We start from the raw sequence: 17,948 nt of genomic DNA, 5'->3' as shown, positions 1-17,948 counted from the left end.
ATGTACATGCAGGTGGACACCCGCTCCGGCGCCGTCCTGCGCCTCAAGAGGGCCCCGGGCGCCAGGTCCTGGTCCCTGCTGGTCGGTAAGCGCGCGCGGCCCGAGGCCAGGCGGGGTGCGGACGAAGCCAGGCGCCCCCTCCGCCCGCGCTCGGCCGCCCGGCCTCTGTGCCCCGCGGGCGGGCGCTGGGGGTCCCCGCGCCGGCCCAGCTCGGGCGCTGCCCCGCCGGCCCGGGTCGCCCGCTGCTGTCCTGTGCGCCTGGTCTGCTCGCCTCGCGCCGTCGGGGCCTCCCGCGAATGCCGGGGCGCAGCCCTGGGCCTGCGGTGGCCTCCCCGGCCTGCGCCCCGGTCGGGAGGCCGCCGGCCGCGGTGGCCGCGGGGAGACACCTGCGTCCTCTCTGCAGGGATCCTGTCCATCGGGCTGGCGGCCGCCTACTACAGCGGAGGTGAGTGGGGGGCCGCCTCCCGCCCGCCCGCCCGCCCCTCTGCGCCCGGAAAGAGGAGGACCCCGCGGGCGCGGCCTGGGGCGGGCGCTTGCCACTCCTGCTGGGCGGTGGGTGTCGAGCCCCGTCCGCCCACTCGCCCCGTCTGCCCCCAGACAGCCTGGGCTGGAAGCTCTTCTACGTCACGGGCTGCCTGTTCGTGGCCGTGCAGAACCTGGAGGACTGGGAGGTGAGGCCGCCCCGGGGCCCCAGCCGGGGCCCCAGCCGGCGCGGGCGGGAGGAAGGCTTGGCCTGCCCCTCACGCTCGGGCGGCGGGTGCTGGTGTGCGGACGGGAGCGGCAGCGCTGCCTTCCTGGGGGCTGCCCCCTTCCCCGGTTTGGAGCCTTTGGCACCCTGAGCCCAGCCCCTGCCACCTGACCTGTTTTCTTGGGTGCAGAGGACAGAGCCTTGCTCTGTCTCTCCACCCCAGCCCCCCAGCAGGAGCGGACAGGCTCAGACAGAGCAGTGCTTGGGGCTTTGGGGTTCCGACAGGGGTGGGAAGACCAGAGCCCCTTCCCCAGCAGCTGCCGCGGGGAGGGGTGGGTGAGTGGCGAGCACCTCTGGCCGGCCCCGCAGGAAGCCGTCTTCAATAAGAGCACCGGGAAGGTCACCCTGAAGACCTTCAGCCTGTACAAGAAGCTCCTGACCCTGTTCAGAGCGGGCCACGAGCAGGGTGAGGCCCGGGGGGTCTGACGGGCCAACTGGGCAAGCTCACTGCCCGGGATGGGTGTCCTGCCTCGTGGGCCTGGGGTGCCCCCAGGCACTCTCAGCCCAGGGGGCATCACCCAGCAGCTGCATGACCCCGCGCCAGGGTCAGCATTGAGGTCAGGGTGTGCAGACGCCCTGCCCTGTGGATTGGCCAGCAGGAGTGGGGTGGGCTGGGCCTTCCGCCGCTGACCGGTCCGCCCTGCCCACAGTGGTGGTCATGCTGAGCGACATCCGGGACGTGAGCGTGGAGGAGGAGACCGTGCGCTACTTCGGGAAGGGCTACGTGGCGGTGCTGCGCTCCGTGACCGGCTTCTCCCACCCCCTCACCCAGAACGCGGTCTTGGGCCACCGCAGGTGAGGCCGCCACTGCTTGGGGAGTCGGGGTTCCTTGGCGAGGACAGAGGACAGGCGGCGGGCGCGGGGGTCCCGCACCCCGTGCCGCTGAGGCAGACGTTGGGCTCCTGGCCGCCAAGGTGACCTGCCCTTCCTTCCGGTGCCACCGGCCCAGTGATGTGGACGCCATCGCCAGGCTCATCGTGAGCTTTCTGGAGCTGCGCCGTCCGGAGAGCCCCTCGGAGCTGTCCCAGAGCAGCGACAGCGAGGCCGAGGGCTCCGGGGGCCAGAGCTGACGGCCGCCAGCCCCAGCCTCCCTCCTGATGGCGCTGGTGCGGGCCCGTGGGCCTGGCCATCCCTGCTGCCCGCTTCTGCCCTCAGCAAAGCCACAGCCGGACCCGCCTGCAGGATCTGAGGGCCAGCCTGGGGCGTGTGGAGCGCAGCCCGCCCCCGCGGAGCCGGCCCAGCCCTGAACAGGACCGCGGGCGCCGGGGCTTCCAGAGCAGAGGGCGGGAGGCTGCCAGTTGCATCCAGACGCAGCAGGGTGGGGGGCAGCTAGGACTATCCCCAGGGAACCCTGCTTCTCCTGCCCCTTCCCACAGCTGTTCTCCATGGTCAGAAGTGAGGTGCCTGCCAGCGGTAGGGGGAGAGGGGTGTCCGTGTGACCTGCTCTCAAGCCCCCGCCCACAGGGGCGCGCTCTGCCCAGCCCCGCGGCCACCCTCCCCCAGCACTGCTGCTTCACCAGGCCCGCGGGTCTGGCGTGGCCTCCAAGGGTCTACAAGCCAGCTGCCCCTCGAGGCAGGGATCCGGCCTCTCCCCAGCCTAGGGAGACCTGGCCTAGGGGCCTCTGTGCTGGCAGGGTGTGGCCCACACGGGGCACCTGCTGTGCCGTCCCAGGGCTCCCCTCCCCCGCGGAGGGTGTCCTGGCCGCAGGTGGGCCCCACCGGGCTGCCAAGAGTCCCGGGCGAGGCTGCGGGGGGGCGGGGGGGCGGGGCGGCAGTCTGGACAACTGGGGTGAGGGGCCCCCTCCTCAGCTGTCAGACGGGGACACCGAAACGTGCTAGGGTTTAAGTGGAGGAATCCAAAGTGCTTTTTTTCTTTAAAAAATAAATAATGTGACTGCTGTGCTCGGTCCAGTGTGTGCGCCCCGGAGCCTCCCTCTAAGACGTGGGGTGCAGGCCCCTGGGGTCCCCCCAGCTCCAGAGCAAGGATGGAGACAGCTGCCACCGGGGGCTGCCGAGCCCCTGTCCAGGGCCACGTCCAGCCTCCGCTCCGGGCTCCCTTGACAACCCGCGGGGGCATCAGGCCTCGGGGGCCACGTCCACAGGGCCGGCCGCCTCGTCCAGGTCGCGCAGCAGCGCCTGCAGCCGCCGCAGGCCAGGCCGTGCGTTCTCCTCCAGCCACTCCTCCACCGCGTCGGGGTAGAAGACGCGCCCCAGGGCGGCCTCCAGCTCCTGTGTCAGGGCGCCCCAGCGGGCCAGCAGGCTGCGGACGGGGCGCTGTGAGCAGGGAGGAAGTCCTGGGGCGCCTGGGGTCCCAGCTGCCGCCGAGCTCCCTCCAGCCTTGGGCCCGCAGAGCCGGTGGGGGGCAGGGCAGGCGGGCACTACCTGAGCGCCTGGGGCTGGATGTGGCGGACCATGACGGGGTGGACGAGCTTCCGCCTGCGGTGGTAGGGGCTGAACCAGCCGGTCACGTACCTGGGGGCCGCGCTACAGGTGAGCCTCTCGGGCCCACTGACCTCTGAGCACCTGGGTGTGGCGGAGGCTCTTAGGAGCTGCTCCCCCTGGAGAGCCCTTCTGCAGGCCGGGCTGCCCTCCCGCCAGGTCAGGGGCTAGGGCCCGGCCCCCCGCGCCTGCCGCCCCCCACCCACCTACCCCCACTCGCCTGTCCCTCTCCAGCAAGGCGTCCACGGAGTCGCGCAGGTGGAGGCTGACTTGGGTGACGAGGGCCAGGATGTCGCTGCCGGGGAAGGAGCCCGCCCCCTCCCTGCACAGAGCGGCAGCCGTCATGAGGGGTGGAGGGAGCCGGGAGGGGAGGTGGGGCCGGGGCCGGGGCCGGGGCTACCTGGCGATGTCCGCTACGTCCAGGCCGGGCATCCCCAGCAAGTTCTCCACTCTGGCTTTAACGTCTTCACCAAAGCTTCCTGACGCCAGGCAGAGAGACACGGTCGGCGTGGGCCCAGGGGAGGCCCGGGGCCCGGACGCTGCCAGCCGCCCTTCCCGCTCTCGGCAGTGGCTGGTGGGCACAGTGCCCGGGGAGGGCCGCGTGAGCCAGCTGTCCCGGGCTGCTCACAGCGGGCTCTCTGGAGCACATCCCCATGGCCTGCCGCCCCGTGCCTTCTCTACGCCTGGAACCCCAGTTCTGGGGAGCCCCTCCTGCCGCTGGTGCTCAGCCACACGCCTCGCCCGGACGGAGACGCAGCCCTCTGTGCCCTGGCCACTGCCCCGGCCGAGGCGGGAGCGGGAGCGGGAGCGGGTGCGGGACGGCGCCGGCTGGGCACAGCCTGCAGCTGCTGGCACAGGCACGGCCTTCTCGGCAGCCCGGGGGCCCTGAGCCCGAGGAGCCGCCTCCCGCCTCCCAGCCCAGGCGCAGGCCACCGGCTCACCGTGCAGCAGGCACTGCAGACACACGGCCAGGGACGGGAGGCCGGCGGGCAGCAGCTCGCACAGCACCGAGAAGTGGTCGTACCTGCGGGGAGGCGGCAGCAGCCCTGCCCGCCAGCTCGGGCCTCGGGCAGGTCCGCAGAGCCGGCTGCCGGGGGGAGCCCTCCCTGAACCCCCATTAGCCAGCCTTGACGTGGCTTTGCGGGGCTTGAGGGCCAGCAGGGCGTGACCCTGGAGTCCAGGGTGCCCTTGTGACCTGGCCACCCCGTTGCCCCCCCCCCGGTGTCCCCCACCCTGCTGAGGCCTTGGAGTTAGGGCCCCAACAGGGCCCCCTCTGCAGTGTAGGGGGCCAGTGCAGGGTTTGAGGGGCTTGACTCCAAGTGGCTTCTCCCTGCAGCTGCAGCTCCCGCGGTGCGGCCATCCCCCCCAGGGCAGGCCAGGACCCGGGGACTAGATGGGGGTGGCTTCAGCCCCACCCCCACCCCAGGACTCCCGCCACCTGAGGGCCCCTGCCCCCCTCACCTCTGCCAGCCGGTGAGGACGATGCCCTGCAGGGTGTCTGCGGGCCCGCTGGCCGCCACCTGCAGCCACCGCATGTGGTTCCCGAGGTGGTGCTGGACGGGGGTCAGGGCCTGGCTGGCCCCTGTGGCCCCCTTGAAGGCGCTGGCAGCCCACAGCCGGGAGAAGCCGCACCTCCGGAACTTCTCCATGAGGAGGACTGAGCGAGAAAGTGCTGGGTGGCTGGCCCGGCACACGCGGCCGCCCCATGCCCAGCTGCCCAGGCGGGCCCGGGGGGGCACGCGAGGCTCGGGACAGCGCGGCCTGGGGCAACCCACGGCAGGCCCCACGCGCCAGTGCGGGCAGGCCCCGGGGCTCTGAGTTGCTGCTGGGTGGTGGGGGCTGCAGGGTGGGGCTAGCCAGGGCCTACCAGTGTGTGGTACTGACCCTTGCCATGGACGTCCAGGTCGGCTGCATAGTCCCAGAGCACAGGCTCCACCAGCTGTGGCAGCCCCGAGGCTGGGCGAGGGGGTGGAGAGGGGCCATGAGTGCCCAGCTCTGGGCCCAGAGGGCCTCACCCACACGGGCGCTGGCCCACGACCGGACACCTCTGGCTCGTGCCCTCCCGGAACTAGCTGTCAGCGCCAGCCGCCTCGGCCAGGATCCAGCTGGGCAGCGGGCAGGGACCCAGGACGGCCTCCCACCTCCTCCTACAGCCGCCGCGGCCCTGGGGCCCCAAGGGCGCCCCGTCCCTTCACCGGCCTCCCCCCAGGGCAGGGGCCCCTGTGCTGGTTCTTGTCCCCTGTGGCCCCTCCCCTGACACCCCAAGGGGCCCACGGTTCTGGGACACACGTGGGTGCCCCTTGTAGCACATCGTCCTAGTGCAAAGCTCTGCACAAACAGCAGGAGCCCCCCACCCTGCATCCCCTGCCCCCCTCCACCGGTTCCCCCCCAGCACCCACCTGCCAGCTGGTCCTCGGGGACGTCCCGCAGCATGTCGTCCCACACCAGCGGGCGCGTGGCCGGGTGCCGGGCCTGCACGAGGCTGGCCACGGCCCTCATGTGGGACAGACACAGCTTCGCCTTCGTGTTCTGCTCCTGCTGCAGCCACTGCCTCGAGGCCGCCCCCTCCCCCAGGTAGTACACCTGCGGGGGACCGTCCGTCTGTCCCCGCCGTCGGCCCTGCTGCCCACTCCCCCAGCTGAAGGAAAGGACCAGCCTCTGGGCTGAAAGGCCCAGCCAGCGCCCGGGCTCAGGTGCCAGCTGTGCCGGCCCGTCCTGTATCCCGCGGGTCGCGAGCAGGCGAGAGGCTCATCCCCACCCTGCGTTTCTGCAGCTGCCAAGTGACCTGTGCCAACCCGGGCACCGTGGGGACTCCCCGGAATCGGGGGCCTGCTCTGGCTGGTGGGGCACGGAGCCGGCGGGGGTGGCGTGTGGGCGGGGCGCCGTGGAGGTGACCCATCCACAGGGCCAGTTCCGCGGCCCTGCTCGCCCTGTGCTGCGGGCACCACCATCCCGTCGGGGAGGAGGGGCAGGGCCGGGCGGGAGGCACCCACCTCGTCACAGCCGATGTGCAGCCACTGGGCACCCGGGTGCAGCCCCAGCACCTGGTCCAGCATGGCCCCCACCAGGGCCAGGGACCCCGCGTCGTGGGGGTTCAGCGTGTTGGGGAACGGCGCCACTTCTCGGAGGTGAGCAAACGCGGGGTGCTTCAGCACAAACTGGGAGGAGACAGGAGGTGGGCGGGGGCCGTGAGGCGCTGGGCCGAGGCTGGGCTCCTGGTCCGGGTCCTCGCTGGAGGGGGGCGGCCAGTCCTGCCCGCAGACCAGCACCACCTTGCCCAGGGCTCGGGGCCAAGTGGGGCCACCTCCGTCCAGCAATGGGGTCACGTCACCCGCATTCAACCCGGACGGCAGGAGGAGACCAGGAAGCAGCGGACAGCGGCCGCCGCGCAGCCCCGGGGCGAGGGCGCGGGTGGACGGCGCCGGCGCAGGAGGGTGGGCTCCGACCTCCGTCTGCACAGCCCAGAGGCTCCGCGACCCCAAGGTGGACACACGCCGAGAGCCCTCAGCGCCCCCAGCCCGCGGCGGCGGGAAGCTGAGACCCGGGGGCGGCCCCCGCGTCCCCCATCAGAAACTCCAGAGGCCTCGGGGTCCGCACGCCCCTGCGGCGGAGAGCCCAGCGGCCGGGGCAGCAGGAGACGCGGGGCCGGGCGGCCAGGCCTGCAGGCTGCCCTGACCCGCCACGCTGGGGGCTGCGCCCTCGCCCCACCCACGCGCAGGCGGCAGGGCAGACCGCGCTGCCCCTCCCGGCCACGGCGCCGGGCACCGGGCTCCCAGAACGCCCGCCCCGCGCGAGCCGTCCACGCGGCTTCAGCCCCAAGCTCGCAAAAGCTACTGCCAAGCGGGGCACCACCCTACGGGAGCGAGAACCCGAGTTTCAGAGGAAACAGCCCCAGGCTCAGGCCCGCCCAGGCGGCACCGGACACGTTCCCAGCAGGGGCAGCGTCCACTGCGCGCCCGGCGTCCACACTTCTGCGCTTTGAAGCAAGCGTGAGGGAGCCAGAGGGAAAAGCAGTCGGAAAGGAGGCGTCAGCGCCGCACGCAGACGGGGAGGGGAGACCCCAGCAGGGGTGGGGCGCGGGCGGGGCGTGGAGCCAGGCCCCCTCTCCTGGACAGGGGCGCCCCGGCCCCCCCATACCTGCGGGGGTGTGAGGACAAGGGCTCCCCCGCTGCGTCCGAGCCCACCCCCGCCGGGGGACCCCGGCCCCCGTGCCGGCCCCGGCCCCCACGCTGACCCCCCCACCCCACCGGGCCCCACCCTCGCCCGGCCGTGCCCCCGGCCCTACCTCCATGTGCCCGAAGGTCTGCACCAGGGGCACCACCTCCAGCCCGTGCCGCGCGGCCAGCTGCCGGATGTGCGCGATCTCCGAGGGGCTGCAGGGGCCACAGCAAGTGGTCAGGCCCCGGCCCCGCCCTTGCGGCCCGGGGTCCCCACACGGGAAGGCGGTCCCGGGGGCTGAGTGCCCACCTCGCTGCCCAGCGCTTGGCGGGCACCCGGACGGCCGCTCCCCCCCATCCCAGCGACACGCGCTCCCGCGGGAGCAAGAGCCGCCAAGACCGGGCGCCGGCTCTGACCCCCGGGTGGCCACCTCCTCCAGGCGAGGCGCAGGGCTGCCGCCCCACCCTGGGGACCTCGGATGCTGGTTCCCCGAGAGCCCCACCACGGTGGCCGTTTCTCGCAGTCCAGTGAGCGTCCTCGGCCCCTGGCCGTTGGCGACTTACACCCAAGCCCTCGCCTAAAAGCTGCGAGGACGCTGACTCGCCTGCCGAGCCTCTCCCCCAGGCCTCCCCCCACCCTCTCCCCCCAGGCCTCCCCCGCACGGCGCCTCCGGCTAACGCCAGCAGCGCCTCTTCCAGGGGCCCAGCGACAAGTTATTTTCTGCTTAAGTGTTTCCGCCCGCGACCTGCTTGTTCTTTCTCTGTTCCCGGCCAGCTGGGACCGGACGGGGTTCCCGGGGGAGAGAAAGGGGCGCCCGCACAGCCGGGCCGCGGGGGCTGCTGCTTCGTCTTCGGAATTGGAGGCGCGTCCGACTCCGGCCGTCCCCGCGGGCGGGCGCAGCTGGCGTCCCTCCTGCCGGGTGCCACCCGCCGCCCACCCGCTCTCCCTGCCTGGCGCCGCCCGCGCTACCTGTATGCGTGCCGGGCCCGCAGCCGCCGCAGGTGGCCCTCGTAGGGAAACATGTCCTCGTACTCGATGAGGAGGCCGGTGGCGCCCAGAGCGTGGAACAGGGGAAGCACCTGCGGGGGGACGGGGGTCACGAAGCGTGGTCTGCCGCGCAGGCGCACGGGGTCCCCCGGCCCGGCCCCGGGGCTCCGCCTTCCCGGGACGGCCACCCCCGCGCCCTGGGCGCCCAGGGCCAGGGCAGCGGGTCTCCGGGCTCTGGGCCTGCTGCGGTCGCCTCTGCTCTCACTCCCGCCTGTTGCTCGTCCTGGTTTCCCAGCCCCGGAGTCGACGGGTCACACTCCCCAGGGGCCCGGAGCGGCCGTCCCGTGGGCTGAGCTGGGCGCGGCAGCGGGCTCAGCCGTGGCTCTGGCCATCCCAAGGGGACGCCGGCCAGGGGCTCGGGGCGCCGCCCTCTGCCCCGGACTCCGCCCGGTGCCTGACCCGGTCAACCCAGATCCTTCGGGGCCGCGAGGAGGGGTCCCTGTCATGTGGCTCCTCCTGGGCCTGGCAGCAGGGCCCTTCCTCAGGGGGACCCTCCTCTTGGCGGCCACTCGCTGTCCAGTCCCCATGGGCAGCGCGGCCTCTCGCAGCCAGCCCAGTCGGCTCCGGGGGCTTGTAAGCCGGCGGCGGCTTTGAAGGCCAAGGTCATCTCTGAATCGCGGAGCCCTCAGCCCGTCTTACTCTTGCAGCATCTCCAGCTCGGGGCTCGCGAGCCTCCTGCCCCGGGATTGTGGCCACGGCTGGAGCCAGCCAGGCCCTCCCTCGCGGGTGCCGATGCGTCTGCCCACTGTCGCCGGTGTTCACGAGAGGCGCCCGGTGCAGGCGGCCTGGGAACTCCTCCAGCACAGGTGACCGACCCCGCTGGCGGGCGGCCGCCCTTTAACCCCAGGGGTCCGAGCTGCAGCTTCCTGGCGCCTGAGCACCCCCAACACCGGTCAGCTGCTAGAGAGCCGCAGAGCCGGCCTGGCCTTCAGAAGGGGAGCCCCACGTGGAGGGGGGAGCCCGCCCAGAGAACCGGGGCGCAGGAGTTGGCACCAGGCCCCTAACGCACGCAGGGGTCCCTGCCCTAGGCCTTTGCGGCTGTGGGTCCGCGCCCGAGCCAGGGCACCCTGTGGCAGGAGCCAGACGGCCCATCCTGCCTGTCGGGGCCCATCCTGCTCTGCCACTACCCCAGCACCCAGCTTTCCTTGGGGACCATCGCTCTGCTCCCCGCACCTCGGATGGGTCCTTCCTCTGTGATTCGCTCCTGGCTCTGGGGCGTCCCCTGCAACCCCCACCCCGTCTCGGGCCCTCCTCACTCAGCCCTGGCTCTGGGTGCCCTGCGCTGCCCCACCTGAGTTGCTGCTTCCGGGTGCCTCTGGGGACAGGCCGTGTGTTGGGAAGACAGACCCTTCTCTCCCCGCCCAGCCTTCCCGCCCAGCGCGACCGCGACCTTTCCCGGAAGGAAGTTTCTGGAAGGTACTTCTGGAAGCCCGAGGACCTGGGGTTCCCCAGCACCCTCTGAGCCAATTTCCTGCCCCACCCCCCGCCTGGGGTCACGCCTGCACTGGGGCACTCACGGGCACCCCGAGAGTACATTGCTCTTCTGGAGTCACAACTGGGGGGGTTAAGGCAAGAGCTCTCTCCGTCTGGGTCAGAAGCCCCGAATTGGGGGCTGGGGGGGCCGTGTGCATCCCCAGGCTGTGGGGACCCGCAGGATCCTCCTGCTGCATCGCCCCAGCGGCCCCCGGCCGCGGGCTGGTCTGCACGTCTGCCCTCAGGCGGCGGTCGCGTCCCCTCTCCTGGCCAGGACCCCACGCCCGGCCGAGGCCGCCCGCCCCTGGGCCCTCCGCTCCAGCCGCCCGCACCTGCAGGGACCCCAGGCGTGGAGTCCCGTCCCGCCTTCCGGGGGGCCATCCCGGCCGCTCTGCGCTCGTCAGGGGGCCCGGGGCGTCCACAGCCAAGCTGCCCGGCCCGGCCCCTCCAGAGGCCGCTCGGCGCGGGCGGAGCAGGGCCCAGGGGTGCAGCGCTCACCTCTGAGAGGTACGAGGCCCTCGGCGGCGCCCCTTTGAGGTCCAGGTGGACCAGGCGCATCTTGAAGGGCGAGGGTCGGGCCATCTTGGGGGGACAGAAATCCTCGCCCGAGGCGCTGCCTGCGGGGAGACCGGGGGTCACACCCGGGCCCCGCCCTGCCCTCAGCTCTGGGGGCACGAGGGCCGCACAGGGCGCCCTGGGGGGGCGGGGCGGGGGTGCCCTCAGGACTGTCCGCAGAGCACCCCAGCCTCAAGCCTCCTGGGCGCCGGCGCCCCTGCAGGTCCCGGGTTTGGGCGGCGCCGAGAGCCCCGCAGAGCCGGAGCGAGCGGGGCGGGGACCCCCGGGCTTCCCCCTGCGGGGCGCGCAGGGCCGGGGAGGAGCCGCGGGGGCGGGGGCGGGCGGAGGGGCCGGAGACCCCGCGCGTCTCCCCGCCAGCCGGGGCCGGGTCGCTTCGGGGCGCCCGTGGCCGCGCGCGGGGGGTCACCGGGGCCGAGGCCGCGGCTCTGCCGGCCGCCAGGGGCGCCCCCTTCCCCCGCGCGCCGGCCCCGAGCCGGGGCCCCGGGGGACACAAGTGCGGGGGCGCGGAGGTCCCGGGGGGCGGGGCGGGGCGTGCACGGGGCGGGGGGCGCCGGGGGGGCAGGGCGGGGGGCAGCGCGGGGGGGTCAGCGCGGGGGGCGGCGCTAGGGGGGACAGCGCGGGGGGGGGCAGCGCCGGGGGGCGCAGCGCGGGGGGGCGCCGGGGGGCAGGGCGGGGGGCGCGGCGCGGGGGGGGGGCCCGGGGGGCAGCGCGGGGGGCAGCGCCGGGGCCGGGGCCGGGGCCGCACGGACCCGCGCGGAGGCCGGTCCTCGGGCTCGGCCTCCGATTGCTCGGGCCTGGCCGCCGCCCTGTCGAGCGCCGAGCGCGTCGTTCCCGGGCCGCGTCGCGCCGGCCTCGCTCTTCCGCCCGCCGCGCGCCCCGGGTTGGGGCGGCTCCCGCGCGCGACCCCGCTCCGCGCCGGCCGGGCCGATGGCGCCTCAGCGGAGGGGCGCGCCCCGGGCGCCCGAGGGCAGCGGGGCGGCCGAGCGCCGGCGCCCGACCAGGTACCGGCTGCGCGCGGAGCGGGGGCCAGCGCGGGGCCGGCGGGGGCGGGGCGGGGCGGGGCGGGCTTGGAGCGCAGGGGGCGGGGCCTGGGCGGGGCGGGGCCTGGGCGGGGCGGGGCCGGGCCGGGCCCAGGCGGGCTCGGCGCTCCGGGGGCGGGGCGGGGCGGGGCGGGGCGTGCGGTGGGCGGGGCCTGGGCGGGGCGGGGCCGGCGCGCTCGGGGGCGGGGCCTGCGGGTCGAGCCCTGGGGAGCCGGCTTGGGGGCACGTGCTGCCCGGGGCGCCGAGCCCTGTCCATGACCCCAGCCCTGTTCGAGACCCCGCTGGCCGGCTGGCTCGCTGGGCGCCCTGATCTGGGGAGGGGGCGGCGCCCGGCGGGCCTGGACAGGGACGGCCAAGGCTGCCGGCGGGGCCTGCCCCGCCTCCCACTCCCCTGGGCCCAGGCGCCCCGCTCTCTCGGCCACTGGGCTGCCCCTTCTCACGGCAACCCCAGCTGCTGCCCTGGGGCACGGCCTGCCGCGGGCTGGGGCGGGCAGGCCGGACTGGGCCTGAGACCCTGCCCTAGCCCACCCGGACAGTGGCCTCCCGGGGCAGGAGACCAGAGCCCCGCGGGAGCGGAGGCAGCCCTGCCCTCCCCGCAGCCTCTCCACGCCCCCCACCCCCCCCAGCCTGACCCCCCGCCTGGCTTGGCCTGTGTCCAGCAGCCCCACAGGCTACTCCGGTCTCGTCTGGGCCTGCTGCGGGGGCGGGGCGGGGGCTGGGGGGCACACACAAGGGTGGGGATGGGCAGCCCACCTGCCCACTCCTGTGGGCTGCTGCCCAGACGCCCCCTCCCCGGGTCCCATCCCACTTAGTTGCCCTCATCCCTCCGTGACACCCACCCCCAGGGCCAGGGCGATGCGTAGATGCAGGGGAAGGCTCCCTGCCTGGCCCCTGGAGGCGCGGGGCCGCAGAGTGGGGAGGCAGAGCCGGCCCGCAGCGCAGCCCCCCAGGCTGGGGCAGGGAATGAGGGGGGCCTTTCCACTGCCCCAGCAGGCTCTGTCCAGGTAGACACAGCCCAAGCCCGCGGTGGTAACCAGCAGCCCCTGTTGGGCAGAGCCACAGCCTCGAGGCCACAGAGTCCGGCAGGGCACGGGAGGGAGGGCGGCCGCTCTGGAGCTGGGCCTCTTCCAGGCATTCACCGTGGCCTGCGCTGGGGACTGGAAGGCCTCCCGGGGTGCTGGTCCTGCCCCGTGGCCGTGCCGTCCCCGCCGGGGCGCTGCCGTGACCGGTGGGCCGGCTGCCATCGTCCTGCAGTGCTGCTGTTTCCTCCGCAGCGGGAAGGGCGGCCGTGCGCCAAGGGAGGCTCGGAGGAGGTGGCTGAGGGCCGGCGTCCTGGGGGCCTGCGCCGCGCTGGCCGTGCTCCTGCTCTGGGGCGGCCAGGGGGCCGACGACGACGTCACCGAGGTCCTGGCTGGCCGCGGCGAGGTCCTGCCCGGCAGGTTCATCGAGGTGCCCTGCTCGGACGACTACGACGGTCACCGGCGGTTTGAAGGTGCGTGGCCAGTCAGTGGGAATCCGGCCAGTGGGGGCAGCGCCCTTCCCCCTCCCCCCTCCCCCAGGCTGGCCCGCCACACCCGGACTGGCCTCGCAGGCGGTGGCCTGGCCTTGCTGGGGTGCCCAGCTGTGGGCGCGGTCTGAGGAGGGGAGTAATGGGACCGGAAGGTGGGGTGTCCTGGAGAGTCATGCCAGAGGCCCTGCCCTGCCCTGCCACAGAGGCACAGTGGAAGACGGAGTGGAGGGGCAGTCAGGGCGGGGCAGGAGTGGGCAGGTGGAGGGAGAGGTCAGGATGGGGGAGGTCAGGGAGGTCAACATGGGGCGGGGGGGGGGCACGGGGCTGGCTTAGAGGTGGGGGGAGCCTGGGGGCTCAGAGCTCAGTGCCCTGAAACATGGAGAGGCTCCGGGCGCGGAAGGGGAGTGGGTGTCGGGGTGAGGCTGTGGACGGAGGATCCCTCGCATGTGCGGGCCGCGGAGCTCGTGTCCTCAGGTCAGCCACGAGCGCGCTGGCCGCAGTGGTCGGGGGCCTAGAACTCGTGGGTCGGAGCCTGGGCAGCGGCCTTGGTCTCCCCGAGGTGGGGCCCCGCGGCCCAGTCGCTGCGACCCTGAAGTGGCTCTCACCCCGCCGTCCTTGCAGGATGCTCCCCTCGCAGGTGTGGGCGGGGTGTCAGCGACACGGTCATCACCCAGGAGGAAGCCCGGCGCATCCGCAGGTACCTCGGGGCTCTGTGCTCTCCCCGGCGCCTGCAGGGTCAGCGCCCACTGAGCAAGAGAGCCGGAGGGGCGACCGGGGGTGGGGGGTGGGGCAGAAACTGCGCCCGTGCGCCTCTTGGGATTTTCCCGTGCGCCTCGGAGGGCCCGGCGGGTGTTGGGTCCTGGGAGGGCAGGTGCGGGGGGCAGCGGGTCCACCCCTCTCCGCCCCTCGGGTGTCGCGGAGGGAGGGCAGGCAGCCCTCGCAGCTGGCCAGGTTCTCCCCGTCGCGGCCAGAGAGCATCTGAGCGCTTGGTCTCGGCGCGGCCCGCGTGCGCGCCCTGGCGGGGCACTGGCCGTTGTGCCCCCCCCCACCGTTGCTGCCGGGCTGCGGGGCGGGGTCCCCACGTTCCCACGGCTGCCCTTCCTCCGGGCCGCTCCGGGCTCAGGCCCGCTGGGCAGTGCCGGCCTCTGCCTCCTGAGCTGCGGTCAGCAGGCCGGGCTGGATAACCGGGGAGGGCTGCGGGCGCGGGAGCTGCTGGACTGGGCTCGGCCTCCATGTGGGCCCGAGGTCGGGGCGGCCGAGCGCCTGTCACGAGGCGGCAGAGTCCCTGTTTGCGTGTTGGCGTCGAAGGTGAACCGGTGTGGCCCTCGGCTAGCGCTGCTGACGGGACCTGCCGGGGCTTCGGGAAGATTCTGACCGCGCCCTCTCCCCACAGCATAGCGGAGAAGGGGCTGGCCCTGGGCGGCTCTGACGGAGGGGTGAGTCCCGGAGGAGCGGGAGGCGGCGGGTGGGCAGGTCCTCTGGGTGCTCCAGCCCCACCGATGGCCGCGTCCGTTCAGTGGGGTGCGCGTGCGCTCCTGGGGCTCACCAGACTGTCCCAGCTGCACTGGGGTGCAGAGCTGGCAGGAGTGAGGGGGAGCAGGAGGGACGCAGGGGCGCAGGGTGGGGAGCAAGGCCGGCTCTCCCACCAGCCCTGACCACGTGCCCCACTGGACTGCCCCAGGCGTCCATCCTGGACCTGCACTCGGGGGCCCTGTCTGTGGGGAAGCACTTTGTGAACCTGTACAGGTGAGAGCCGGGCTCGCCCTGCAGGGTCTCCTGGGGGGGAGGCGGGCGGGTCCCCAGCGGGAGGTTGCCCCCTTGGGAGATGCTCGGCCCTGTGGGCAGCACCAGGGCAGAGCTGGGTGCTGTGCTGGGAGGCGGGAGTCACGGGAAGGAGGTGGAGGAAGCGTGGGTCGGCGCCCCGTTGTCACAGGTACTTCGGGGAGAGAGCGCAGAACGTCTTCTCGGAAGAGGACTTCCAGCTCTACCGGTGAGGCCCCCGGCCTGGGCCCGCGTCCACCTGCGCGGGGCGGGTGTGTTCCGGGGCGGGGGGAGCTGAGCCGAGGGATCAAGACCACCCACCCCGTCCGCACCCCACCCGCACCCCCATCCACCCAGCATGTCCACCCTCGCCCGCCCACGCCTGCTGTCCTTGCTTGAGCTCAGGGGCCCTGTGGCATCCTCGGCAGCGCAGCGGGCACCACACTGACGCCCTCGTGTGCCCAGGGAGTGGTGCAGAGGGCAGCCCCGGTGGCCATGGGTCCGGCTGGATGATGGTGCTCGCGGGAGGGGACAGGCCTCGCGCCCCCCACGGCCGTCCCTGGCCCCGACGCCTGCGTGTGGCTGGGGCCCTGGTGGGGCGGAGCCGGCCCAGAGGCCTGCTGCTGCCGTGCAGCCCGTCCTGCCTGGGGCTTGTCTCCTCGCTGGACTTGGGACCTCTGCGCCCCAACAGCGGCCCAGCCCCGCCCCAGGAGCAGCCCTGCCTGGAGTCGTTTTTCAGGAAGACTTTGTGGGATGATTAGATCGCGGGGACTGTGCCCTCCACCCGGCCCGGGAGCCCCCCGACACCCCATCTGCTCCGCGTCTGTCCCGCGAGCACTGTCCCCTGGGCCTGGCGCCCAGCCCACCCCCGAGAGGAGCCGCCTCGGACTCCTGTCCTCAGGGCTGTGCGCCGCGGGGCCGTCCCACCAGCCACGTGTCTGCTGCTGGCCTGGCAACCTCATGGGGCCCTCCCATCCCCCCCGGAGTCCCCCCTGGAGCCCCCCGTGGGGCCCTCCCCCCGCCGTGGACCCCTGGTGGCTCCTCCGCGCCCCGCTGACCCCCGTCCTCCCCAGGGACGTGCGGCAGAAGGTCCAGCGCGCCATCGCCCAGGCCTTCGGCATCAGCGCGTCCGCGCTGCACCTGACCCAGCCCACCTTCTTCTCCCGCATCAACAGCTCGGCCGCCCGCACGGCCCACGACCAGTACTGGCACGCCCACGTGGACAAGGTGCGCCGCCCGCCCCGTCCTCCCTCGCTGGGCTGACCGCTTGCCTCTCAGTGTCCATGGGGCGTCCCTGCCTCTTGTCGGCCTCCTGGCCACGGCCACGCCTGCTGGGTGACCCCGATCGGGCTCCGAGAAGCCGGCCCGGCGCGCAGAGCAGCCGGCCAGCACGGCATGGTGGGGCCAGCGTCTGCCGGAGGCTGGTGGCGGCCGGTTGCCGGGATGCCAGGGGGACCAGGGTCTCCTGACGCCAGAGCGAGGTGGAAGCTGCGGGGTGGGGGGCACCCTGGGGGCTGCGTGGAGGATGCGCCAGCGACCTGGGGCACCTGACGCAGTCGGTCAGCTGAGGGCCAGTGTCCGTTGCCCCAAGGCGGTGGGTCCAGGGCTGCCGGAGCCTGCGGGTAGGGCTGGGAGCTGGTGGTGGGTGGTGGGTGGGCCTGCTGGTGGGTGGGCCAGCCCCGGGGAGCCCCTGCAGGGGATACGAAGGTGTGGACGCCTCCGGGGGACCCGCCTCCCTGGGCCTGCTGAGCCATCGAGCCCCCGATGGCCCGTGCAGGGCCTGGGAGGGGAAGACAGGCTGGGGGGGGGCGGCGCAGCGGGGTTGGGCCTGGGTGGGAGGACTGGTCTGGAGACGTGGGGGCGGCGGCGGTGATCGCGTTCGCCCCCTCCGGGCCCCGGGACGCCCGCCGCCTCCGCCCTGGGCTGGAGGGCCCTGGCCGCCCTCCCTGACCCGGGCGCTCGGCCTGGCCGCCGGCCCGCAGGTGACCTACGGCTCCTTCGACTACACCTCGCTGCTGTACCTCTCCGACTACCTGCACGACTTCGGCGGGGGCCGCTTCGTGTTCCTGGAGGACGGGGCCAACCGGACGGTGGAGCCCAGAGCCGGTGGGCGGGGGTGGCGGGGTGCGGGGGGCCAGGGGGGGAGCGGGGACCGGGGCAGGTGGGGGCCGGGCGGGTGGGGGGGCCGGGGCTGCCCCCGTCACCAGCCTCCCCTCCCAGGCCGTGTCTCCTTCTTCACCTCCGGCTCCGAGAACCTGCACCGGGTGGAGAAGGTGCGCTGGGGCACCCGCTACGCCATCACCATCGCCTTCACCTGCAACCCCGACCACGGCATCGCCGACCCCGCGGTCACGTAGCCTCCGGCCCCAGGGAGCCGCCCCGCGCCCCTCCCCGCCCCCACGGGCAAGGTGCCTCCGGGACCGGCCCGTCTGTCTCCAGGGTGGCTCGTCCACGAGTAAACAGCGGGCAGCGCCCTCCCCACCAGCGCGTGGTCTGCGTGGCGTGGCGTGGGGCCGGGGCTCCGCTGCCCCGACGGCCTCCCGTCTGCTCTCGGGCGTCAAGGCCCGGCTCCCGGCCGCGGACGGGCAGCGTGGCCGTCCCCGGAAGAGGCTGCATTTGCGGAGGGGCCGGCGCCAGGGGTTCCGGGCGTCACACAGGGGCCGGGAGGGCCGGGGGGGTTCTCGCCACAAACGGGCAGAGGCCTGCCCAGGCGGGAGCGAACAGCGGAGTGACAAGCAGCGGCCAGCAGGGAGGGGGCCGGGCCGAGCCCCCAGCGTCCAGGCAGTGGCCTCCCCCGGACATGTGGCCCTGGGGACCCCCGGCAGGGCTCCTCCCTGCTGCTGGGAGCCGGCGTGGCCCTTATGGGGGTCCTCCTGGACCCTCGCCCCCCAGTGGGGCCTGGGACAGCAGCGGGGGCAGGGCCTGGGGTCAGGCCAGGTGGCCCCTCACGGGGGGGGGCTCTGGGTGTGGTCACCCGGGACGCCAGGCCCCACCTGCCCCAGCCAGCCCAGTGTCGCCCCCCGCCTGTCCCCCACCTGAGCCGCCGGCTCAGCTCCCCTCCAGGGTCCCAGGAAACCAGGACCGGCCAGGACCACGCCGCGGGCAGTGCCTCCCCTGGTGGACGGGCTGCTGGGCCAGCGTTGGGGTCTGCCTGCCGGGTCCGTCCCCTCCCCTGTGCGGCCCGAGTCCAGCCCCC

At 74.3% G+C, this 17,948-nt stretch overlaps 3 protein-coding genes across 3 annotated transcripts; 2 read left to right on the top strand and 1 right to left on the bottom strand.

Moving 5' to 3' along the window:
* On the top strand, positions 1-1,818 carry CYBC1 (cytochrome b-245 chaperone 1; the record flags this gene model as incomplete). Its single annotated transcript, XM_084238372.1, has 6 exons — positions 1-85; positions 404-445; positions 598-671; positions 1,058-1,154; positions 1,399-1,543; positions 1,698-1,818. 6 exons carry the CDS (start codon positions 1-3, stop codon positions 1,816-1,818), a joined length of 564 nt encoding a protein of 187 aa, XP_084094498.1.
* Positions 1,819-2,722: 904 nt separating this feature from the next.
* Positions 2,723-10,447, bottom strand: HEXD (hexosaminidase D; the record flags this gene model as incomplete). The annotated part of the gene is made up of 12 exons (XM_084238335.1): positions 2,723-3,008; positions 3,131-3,220; positions 3,408-3,509; positions 3,588-3,666; positions 4,129-4,211; positions 4,649-4,844; positions 5,072-5,143; positions 5,587-5,770; positions 6,181-6,345; positions 7,473-7,560; positions 8,315-8,424; positions 10,364-10,447. The coding sequence occupies 12 exons, from the start codon at positions 10,445-10,447 to the stop codon at positions 2,825-2,827; spliced, it is 1,437 nt and encodes a 478-aa protein (XP_084094461.1). The 3' UTR covers positions 2,723-2,824.
* An 873-nt stretch (positions 10,448-11,320) lies between these two features.
* Positions 11,321-17,377, top strand: OGFOD3 (2-oxoglutarate and iron dependent oxygenase domain containing 3). The gene is made up of 9 exons (XM_084238362.1): positions 11,321-11,442; positions 12,756-12,973; positions 13,613-13,688; positions 14,385-14,427; positions 14,673-14,737; positions 14,925-14,981; positions 15,826-15,979; positions 16,735-16,858; positions 16,973-17,377. Exons 1-9 carry the CDS (start codon positions 11,369-11,371, stop codon positions 17,107-17,109), a joined length of 948 nt encoding a protein of 315 aa, XP_084094488.1. The 5' UTR covers positions 11,321-11,368; the 3' UTR covers positions 17,110-17,377.
* The last annotated feature ends 571 nt before the right edge of the window (positions 17,378-17,948 follow it).

Source organism: Talpa europaea (genome assembly GCF_964194135.1).
Source record: "Talpa europaea genome assembly, chromosome: 7".
In the NCBI taxonomy this organism is placed as follows: domain Eukaryota; kingdom Metazoa; phylum Chordata; class Mammalia; order Eulipotyphla; family Talpidae; genus Talpa; species Talpa europaea.
The sequence above is the reverse complement of the archived record's forward strand: the minus strand, read 5'-3'. Positions and strand labels throughout refer to the sequence as shown.

Bases quoted from the DNA above. Each gene is read 5' to 3' on its own strand.
- OGFOD3 (XM_084238362.1), top strand. From the start codon at position 11,369: ATGGCGCCTCAGCGGAGGGGCGCGCCCCGGGCGCCCGAGGGCAGCGGG. The intron at 11,443-12,755 runs GTACCGGCTGCG...TTTCCTCCGCAG, and splicing joins GAGCGCCGGCGCCCGACCAG to CGGGAAGGGCGGCCGTGCGC. The intron at 14,982-15,825 runs GTGAGGCCCCCG...CGTCCTCCCCAG, and splicing joins GAGGACTTCCAGCTCTACCG to GGACGTGCGGCAGAAGGTCC.